The sequence below is a fragment of the Charadrius vociferus genome, unplaced genomic scaffold, assembly GCF_000708025.1.
Source record: "Charadrius vociferus isolate BGI_N301 unplaced genomic scaffold, ASM70802v2 scaffold29, whole genome shotgun sequence".
Classification (NCBI taxonomy): domain Eukaryota; kingdom Metazoa; phylum Chordata; class Aves; order Charadriiformes; family Charadriidae; genus Charadrius; species Charadrius vociferus.
In genome coordinates, this window is record NW_009650180.1 from 77,292 (window position 1) to 86,129 (window position 8,838).

An 8,838-nucleotide genomic window follows, 5' to 3' on the forward strand; every position below is an offset into this window, starting at 1 on the left:
AAGAGCGGGGGGAAAGCGTTTTAAAGATTTATTTTTTTATTTCTCATTATCCTACTCTGTTATTAATTGCTAATAAATTAAATTAATTTTCCCCAAGACAAGTCTGTTTTGTCCATGACGGTAATTGATGAGTGATCTCTCCCTATCCTTATCTCGACCCATGAGCCTTTCATTATATTTTCTCTCCCCTGTCCAGTTGAGGAGGGGGAATGATAGAGCAGCTTTGGTGGGCACCTGGTGTCCAGCCAGGATCAACCCACCACAACAGACTAAATGAAGAAAGTAAAATTACTTTTAACAGAACTGGTTTCAACACCTCATTGCTCAAATAATTCAAGTCATTCACTAGGAGGAGACAGTAACGCACCAGTAATCTGTAACCTGACTGCTCACTCTGTGTATATAAGTTTTACCAAAACACACTTTTAAGTCAAGCCCACAGAACCCACAACATAAAACAAAGGGAAAAAAATGAAAGACAAACAGAGCTGAGGTAAAGTCTCCTGTGTATTGGGATTTCAAATTAGCAGGCTTATGGGTATTTATCTTTACCTAACATGAATGGAAGTCTTTACACAGAGCAGTGTATGGGCCTGCAAGGTCAGTATCATACCAAGTCAAGAAAGCAAATATTTGGTCTTTGTCCTGATACTGAGCCAAGCTGTGCTCAGCACAATCAAATAAGTTCAGTGGAAAATACAGACAGATGGGTGACACTTACAATCAACTGACATCCCATGGCAGTTTGGTACTTGAGGGTTATTTTCCACTCTAACCTACATACTGCCTGTTCTTAGAGGCACAACACAGGATCAGCATTAACAAACCCTACGTTACTGAAGTCTTCTAACATAGGAAAAACTTCCTCAACTTTGAACTGTTACAAACCTGACTTAAATCAATGGAGCAACATAAAATACACTTTGTATAGCCCTAAATTTAGATAAATATTTTGGGTTATTTGGGCTAAGTGTCTTACAGTTTTGGTTTGGCTGTATTCTGAAGCAATGGTAAACAACAGCAAGTCACTAAGTCATAATATTAGCTACAGGAGCACACAGCAAAATAAAAGCTATTCAGTTGTATGAGTTTAGGCCTTCCCCTCCCCAAATAGGGCAGACATTGCCAGCTTGCCTATACCAACAGAACAACCCACTTGCTGATCCCATATGCATTTGAACAGATGCTCAATTTGTTTATTTGAGGCTAACCTATTTTCAGGGCTGGCTCTAGAAATATCACATCTATTGTTATTATGCTATATAATGCTTATTATTAACAACTTATTTTGACAGTTTAAGAAAACCAGCCAATACTAGTCACACTACAGTCTTGCATATTTTTTTGTGCAAGGAATCAAAGCAAATGGCGGACCCACAGGGGCAGCAGCAGCCTTACTTCACAGGAAAATTCAACAGCAAATCTAATCTGTTAATATCAGCTCAAAGGTGTACCAAGACAATATTTAAAGTTTAAGATATCTATAGACAATGAAGACATTTTAAAGCAATATGTTCTATTAATCACTTAAATTTTTATTATTATTTTCAGTAAAAAAAATATGGTTTTGTTAGCTTGTATAACTATTTCAGTTTTTAAGACAACTGTCTACTAGAAAAAAAAACGATATTCCCATTGGGACTCACATTTGAAATCGTTGTTAAAGTTAGATATATTACAAATTCACATCTTAAATGAGTTTGTTTATAATTCCTGAAGTCCCCAATATTATTGCAATCAAACTGCTTTACAGGACAAATGTGATCATTAAATTAGAACCAACATATTTTATAAAAACCAAAACGCAACTACAAAGAATTTTACAACTAGGTGGCGCAAGAATCTGTAAAATGTATAGAGCCAGCACCCTGGCTAGATCATTCAGAGCTTCTTAACTCACGTTTTGCATTTACCCTCTGAAAACAACATCTGACTCATCAGCAACTAATGATTTAAAGCTCTATTTCTATACATCAGTTGCACTCTTATATACGCAACCGTTTTTTTTGGTGAGGTTTGCAGTTACCAACTGCACAAAAAAATAAGATGCATACATTGAATTTCAGAGAAATTTTATAGAAAATGAAGTAAGCTCTGAATCGCCTTCAGGGAACTTAACCTTTTCAAGTATTTTAGCATAGCAATATCTACATCTTTCACAAGTAGGAGGGACTGGCTTTATAGATATCTGCCTTATGCTTTGACCACACCTTTCCTTTGATTTGTAGCCTCCTAAACTAAACAAATTAAGTCCTGGTAAATACATGAAAGGCCTCAAAAAAAATACATGAAAGGCCTCAAAAAAAATACATGAAAGGCCTCAAAAAAAATACATGAAAGGCCTCAAAAAAACTGAAGTGCTGCAGGAAATAGTGTCAATGATTCAGTAGGTGCCACCGTTTCTTTTGGACCAAAGGCACAACGAGATACTAACTTTCATAAAAACTTAGAACAAAGACCCTAACAATTCAGTTATTAGACACTAGTACACTGAAGCACAGCAGAAGCTGTGCTTTATTTGCAGTGGAAGTTTTATATAGTCTAAAGATGTGGCTTTTCTAAAGAGATCTGTGCCATAGTCTACTCGCTGTTTCTAAATCCAATTTTAGATCAAGATAACTATTGGCACTATAGCACTGCCACGTAGGTGATTGCATATGTTTTCTGCAGTTGTACTAGTTAGCCAGCGAGCCTCCTACTACGAGACTGAGTCAGCTCGGGAGGGCGACTCAGAATTACGAAACGAGCTACGTCCACCTCCCGGGCCTGCTCTCAGCATCACAACAGGGAGGAGCCGCGGAGGAGACGACGCAGAAGGTTTCTTCACCACTCCCGATAGCCTCAGTTAGCAGCGGCCCTCCACAAGGCTGGGCCAGCCCCGATACTCACCCAACAGCGCCGAGAACAGCTCGGATAAGCAGAAACTGCTTTGTCATCGCGAAGGGCCCTCACCCTCCAGCGCAAGAGGCGGAAGCCACAGGCCAGGGCTCTTCCCCCTAGCTGCGCTCCCCACCCACCACCCCCAACCCCTCACCTGCTGGATGCTGCTGGTCTCGGGCACAGCGAACTCTTCCTTCTCCTTGGGAGTCTTCACCGTGATTTTGATGATCCGCGGCTGAGCAGCAGCGAAGCCCTGAGCGGAGGACTCAGAAGAGCTGTGGGCCCCCGCAGAGCTCTCCGCGCTCTCCGACATGGCGGGTGGAACCTGACTCGCTCTAACCACACGGTTCCAGGCAAGTCCTCCGCGCTACAGCCTCGCTCTCAAAACGGCGGACAGAAACAACCCAGCCCACCCGCGACGCACACTGATGACGCCCTGAACCGGGGAAGTTACTAGAAAGGGGAAACTGCCTCGCCAGACGCAGGTTCGCTTTCAGCGCGCTTGCGCGCTAGGGGTGGTCGTTTGAAGCTTTTAAATCTTAAAAGGAGACGGTGACAAATAGTTCCTTAAACTGCTATGTGGAAGTTTTAAATTTATTTTCAGATATATAGTCAGGTGACTTCAGTACTCTGAAGTTCCAAGTAAATACATTAAAAACGTTATTATGAGGTTTACAATATCAAAAGTGTAGATGTCCTGCATATACTTACACTATTACTTGCATATAATATAATGCACAATGACATTGTATGAAGTAACAAGGCCATGCCATAACCTGTATGACTTTCATGTTAAAAAGAGAGGGAGAAAAGTTATATACAGCTTCTGAACCTATGTAAAGAGAGATCATAAAATTGCCTTTTGCTTCTAGGTTACTTGTTTGCCATCAGCTTAAAGGTAAAATTTAATATCTCAAATAACAGTCTTTTACTACTTTAAAAATAGAATTACCAGCATTCCATAGCTGGGAATCAGATTTTCCTCAAATTTGGACAAAAAAAGACACACACACACCCATACCACCCCCCCCTTAATCCATAATTAAATTTAGTATTACCAAATTAGGTCCTTTCCCAAAACATTAGTGATTTTCCTATCCATCAGATAGGAAATTCCAGATTCCTATCCCTGTTTTAGTATCAAATATATGAATGGCTTCAAATTCTAGAGTCAAATGTCCTTTCTTCCTTATCCTTAAGTTATCCTGGAATTACCTTTTCCTATAATAGTCTTATTCATCAAGTGATTTGTTTACTTAGTCTACTATTGGGATAATTTCTCAGAAACTATTTAAATTGGTTCAGTAAATTTTTACTAAACCAATTAAAAGCCTGTTAAAAGGTTTTAAAACTGGAATACCGAAAAATGGCTAAAGCCCATCCCAAGTTTTGTCTTTCCTAGAGCTTCAATTTGTTACAGTAAAAATTATTTCAGGCATATTTAACCACTGAGCCTTTCCTTAGTCATGCCGTTTCCTTTTCCATACAGTGGAACTTGATACTACTAAGTGTTGAATTCTGATCCAGCAGAGCACTTTGACACATGCTAGTGATACATTGTCCTATTGACTGGCAGAATGAGGGCCATTATGAAATAACGTTTTGCACTGCAATCAATTAGTGATTTCAAGCAGAAATCAAACAGATCAAAGGACAAGATGTTCCTCATCCATGGCTCTTAGTTTATATGCTAGCTTATGCTGACTATGTCATTTTATATTGATGTATGGTATTATTACTTGGAGTACAGTTTGTATTGAAATAGCACAAATGCTACTTGCTTTAACTTAGTGGAGATTTACAAATTTTTGTGTTTACAAGTCAGATGAGAGAATTAATCATCTGTGTTATTTACTCAGAATGCCTGAAGAACAAAGAATATAAATTCATATAAAAGAATAACTTGCAAATCATTAAAAGCCCTTAATTAAGCAAAGAGGAAGTTTTAATGGTAGTTTAATCATCTTAATTTTGGTACAGAGAAAAATAGAAAAGGGAGTTTATTTGCCTGTGCTGAAAGTGTCAAGGTAGAAAATACCCTGAAACATGACAACATGCTTGTGTATTCAAATTGAGATAGTTCAGAATACAGCTTATACACAATGCATAAAAAACGAAAAAGGATTTTGAGTTCTTACTCCTCCATAGGCTGTTTTTATTTTGAACAAGATCTTTTCACTTTTCATTTCTTCACTCTTGGTTTTACTTTTTGTCCCTGTTTCCTTCCTTCCTCCTGTGCTTTTATTTCCTCTTTCTATAAACATCTATTATGATAGATGGGGACGGGGTAATCCTGGTTATACATACAAATTGGGGGACAACAGGCTGGAGAGCAGCCCTGCAGAAAGAGATCTGGGGGGTTGGATTGATGGCAAGTTGAACAGTCAACAGTGTGCCCTGGCAGCCAAAAGGGCCAACCTGGGGTGCATCAAGCACAGCATAGCTAGCCAGTCAAGGGAGGTGATTGTCCCACTCTACACTGCACTGGTGCAGCCCCACCTTGAGTACTGTGTGCAGTTTTGTGCACTTCAATATAAGAAGGACATCAAACTATTAGTGTGTCCAGAGGAGGGTGACCAAGATGGTAAAAGATCTTGAGGGCAAGACTTATGAGAAGCAGCTTAGGTCACTTGGTTTGTTCAACTTGGAGAAGAGGCAGCTGAGGGTTGACCTCTGCAGTCTACAACTTCCTCAAGGGAGACAGCAGAGGGGGAGGTGCTGATCTCTCTCTGGTGACCAGTGATAGGACATGAGGAAATGGAATGAAGCTGCCTCAGGGGAAGTTCAGATTGGATGTTAGGAAAAGGTTCTTCATTGAGAGGGTGGTTAGTCACTGAAACAGGCTCCTGTGGTGGTGCAACACCACCATACACACCTCTGGCCACTAGGTACTTGGTGCAATTCCCCATCCCTGGGCTGCATACCAACCTAGGAGATGTCAGGCATGAATTGCAAAAGATAAAGGACCAGAATGTTAAGGCACTCCTGGCTCCTGCTTTCCCTATCACTTGGGACTATCACTCCCTGACAACCTAGTACATCTGTACCTGGATCATGGCCCAAAGGGAGATGATACCAGAACTTGCAGATCTAGCAAGTTCTGGACTTGCACAACTGGTGGAAAGTACCAGAATATTCCATCGTCCGAGTTGGGCAGGAGTGGAAAAATACCTGATGAAAGTCAACTATCTCAGACCCTATAAGTAGTAATTCTAGCGAGACCCTTTGAGCTCTCCTGGATCGCAGCGGGCTGTGGCCAGCATCTCCCCTGAGTCGGGACGCCGCTCAGGCAAACACCTTGAGGACTGGAAGGCCAGGGCAAGTCAATTCCACTCGACTCCCAGTTATTGCCCACTGAGGAATACTGATGCATTGTGAGTATTTGCTTTAAACTCGAAGAGGGAAATTTTAACTATAGGCTAGCCTCTCTATATGCACATTAGTTCTTACAAGTGTGGATGTTCTTATATTTTACTGGATCCAAATATTTGTCCATGCACGTGTAAAAGAGGCACCCGTCAGCTCATTGGAGTCACCCATTGCGAAGGGACCTTTAGTCCTAATAGTTACAAGTCAGGTGTAGGTGTGTGTGCGACCCCTTAAGTGTTGTGTGTTTGTGTGTTCATGCTTATATATATATGTATTGATTTAGGATACCTTATGGTAAGTTAGTGTGAATCTTGCCATCTTTGAATCTGTAATTAAGTTGCTGTTCAATTATTTTGTTAAATCATCTTGTAAATCCTTAAATTGGTTAATGATTAAGAGCTGCTAAAACTTAACCTCTTGATCTATCTCGTATCATTAATAAATTTTAAATTGCTACCAAATCATAACCATGTCAAATATTTCCATCCACAACAGCTCCCCAAGGAAGTGGTCACGGCACCAAGTCTGTCAGAGTTCAAGGAGCATCTGGACAATGCTCTTAGTCATATGGTTTAGTTTTAGGTAGTCCTGCAAGGAGCAGGGATTTGGACTCAATAATCCTTATGGGTCCCTTCCAACTTGAGATATTCTATGATTCTATGATCTCCACATCTTTTCTGCATCAACTTCTGATCCTAAAGAATATAATTCAGAATAAGTTTGATATTAGAGACAGCAGTTTAATTTTTATACCCTTCCTTTTTCCTCACCTACAATTACAGCATTTACTTCAGCAATTCAGCTTCTTTATGAATAACTTTATACAGTGCAAAGTGCTTATTCATAAACAGATCAAGACTAAAGCCAGGCAGAAATCTTGCACAACTCTTCTTCCAGTGAAGTTTCTAGACTTCAACAGCCAGGTCAGACCACTAATGTGAACTCTACCAGGTGCTATAAATGTTTATTAGAAGTCAAATTCTGAGCATTCTTCCATATAATTTAAAATACTTTATGCTCCTAATAATTCCAAATAATGTAATTTTCAAAATTGTTTCCTTTAATTGTTTCTTGTTAATATGTATCCAAGAAGAAAATTCTGCCTTCTGTCTAATAGACCCGATTCACTTCGAGTCAAGCATCTTACCAGTTTTCATTTCACCTTAATTCACAACTTTTACTAGACATCTACAGTTTGCAATTTCTTTCCATAGGCAGTTGATTTAATAAAATGTAGTCACTTAAATTTGCAAAAAAATCCCACAAACCAAAACAAACAAAAACCCCACACCTCACACACTTGCATTGACCAGAAAATGAAATTACAGTGACCAGAGAATATTTTGCATCAAAATCTGGCTCAAGCCAAGTTGAACCAAATTAAGAATATCAGTAAAAGCTTTTGAACTAGTATTAAAGAAGCCGCTGCCTGAGCATTCACACACTATTCATGGTGTCACACCCTTACTCTCGGGCGCGCTTCCTCCTTCTTCAGGCTCAACCCTAGGTTTCCCGCAGCAGAGTTTCAGGCATCAGATTTTATAAAATTATTAATTTAATTGAAAGGTACAGCAGCAAGGTCAGCCCAGGCTGGATGCCTCCAAAGAGAGGGACCTCAAACAAAGAAACCCCTGGGCAATTATACCCTTGTGATCTATACACCCACCCCTCACACGCTCTTCACGTGCTGTCCATGCATCTTTTAATCCAATGGTGATTTTTGGTCTGGGATCTTCTAATATCTTATTGGATTCTTTATCTGTGTCCAGGCAGGCAGGCTCTTATCTTGTTGATTTGCAGTTTCAGCCAAGGGTTGGAGCCTACTTATCTTCTGGTTTATGCTTCTTGTGCACCTGCACTCGCTGGCAGAACAGGGAGAACTGAAGAGTCCCAAACTTGGGAAAAACACTACCAAATCATCAGTGTGTTATCAACATCTTTCCCATACTAAAAGACTAAACACAGCACTGTACCAGCTGCTAGGAAAATTACTAAGAAAAATAACTGTATCGCAGCCTACAGGCTTCAGCAAATCTAGCTACTCATGCTAAGTAAAGCTAAGCAAACAGCACAAATGACTATATTATAAACCTAATTAAAATTTACTTATTTACGCTAAACATCTAATATCCCTCAACAGCTCCTCCCTTTGTTTTTATTAAGCATCCCTGCTAATATGCTAAACAAAGTTCGTGAATCCTTTCAAGTCGCCCAATCATTCTCCCCATTGGGACAGTGAGATTTAATTGTTTTGAATACCTCTGTTACCATTAGATCTTTCACCTTATCTGATTCACAACAAAAACCAAAAGTCCCTTCTTTAGATTCTTTACAAATTGGGAACCTGGGTCCTCCATACTTTTTGTAGATTTTTTCCTTTTCTGTTTTACCGCTGTTCCACCACTCTGGATCATCCATTCTCTTTAATTTCATACTTAGCCATGCTGTAGCAGTCATCAGAGTCAACAGTACCAGGAGTGGTGAAATATTCGGCTTCATTCTTTGTTGATTTTCAGGAAGCTGTCGTCTGTCAGCTGGTTTGGCTAGCCACCACTTGCTTGACGTGAGAATGGTGTATCCAATTTTCTT

At 39.9% G+C, this 8,838-nt stretch overlaps 1 protein-coding gene across 1 annotated transcript in view; it reads right to left on the minus strand.

Moving 5' to 3' along the window:
* LOC104293277 (ubiquilin-1-like) overlaps positions 1-3,193 on the minus strand; it is a 46,527-nt gene extending 43,334 nt beyond the window's left edge. The window contains exon 1 of the mRNA XM_009892766.1: positions 3,035-3,193. Within this exon, the coding sequence (XP_009891068.1) occupies positions 3,035-3,193 (159 nt within the window). The remainder of the gene's footprint in view (positions 1-3,034) is intronic.
* Positions 3,194-8,838: the final 5,645 nt, after the last annotated feature.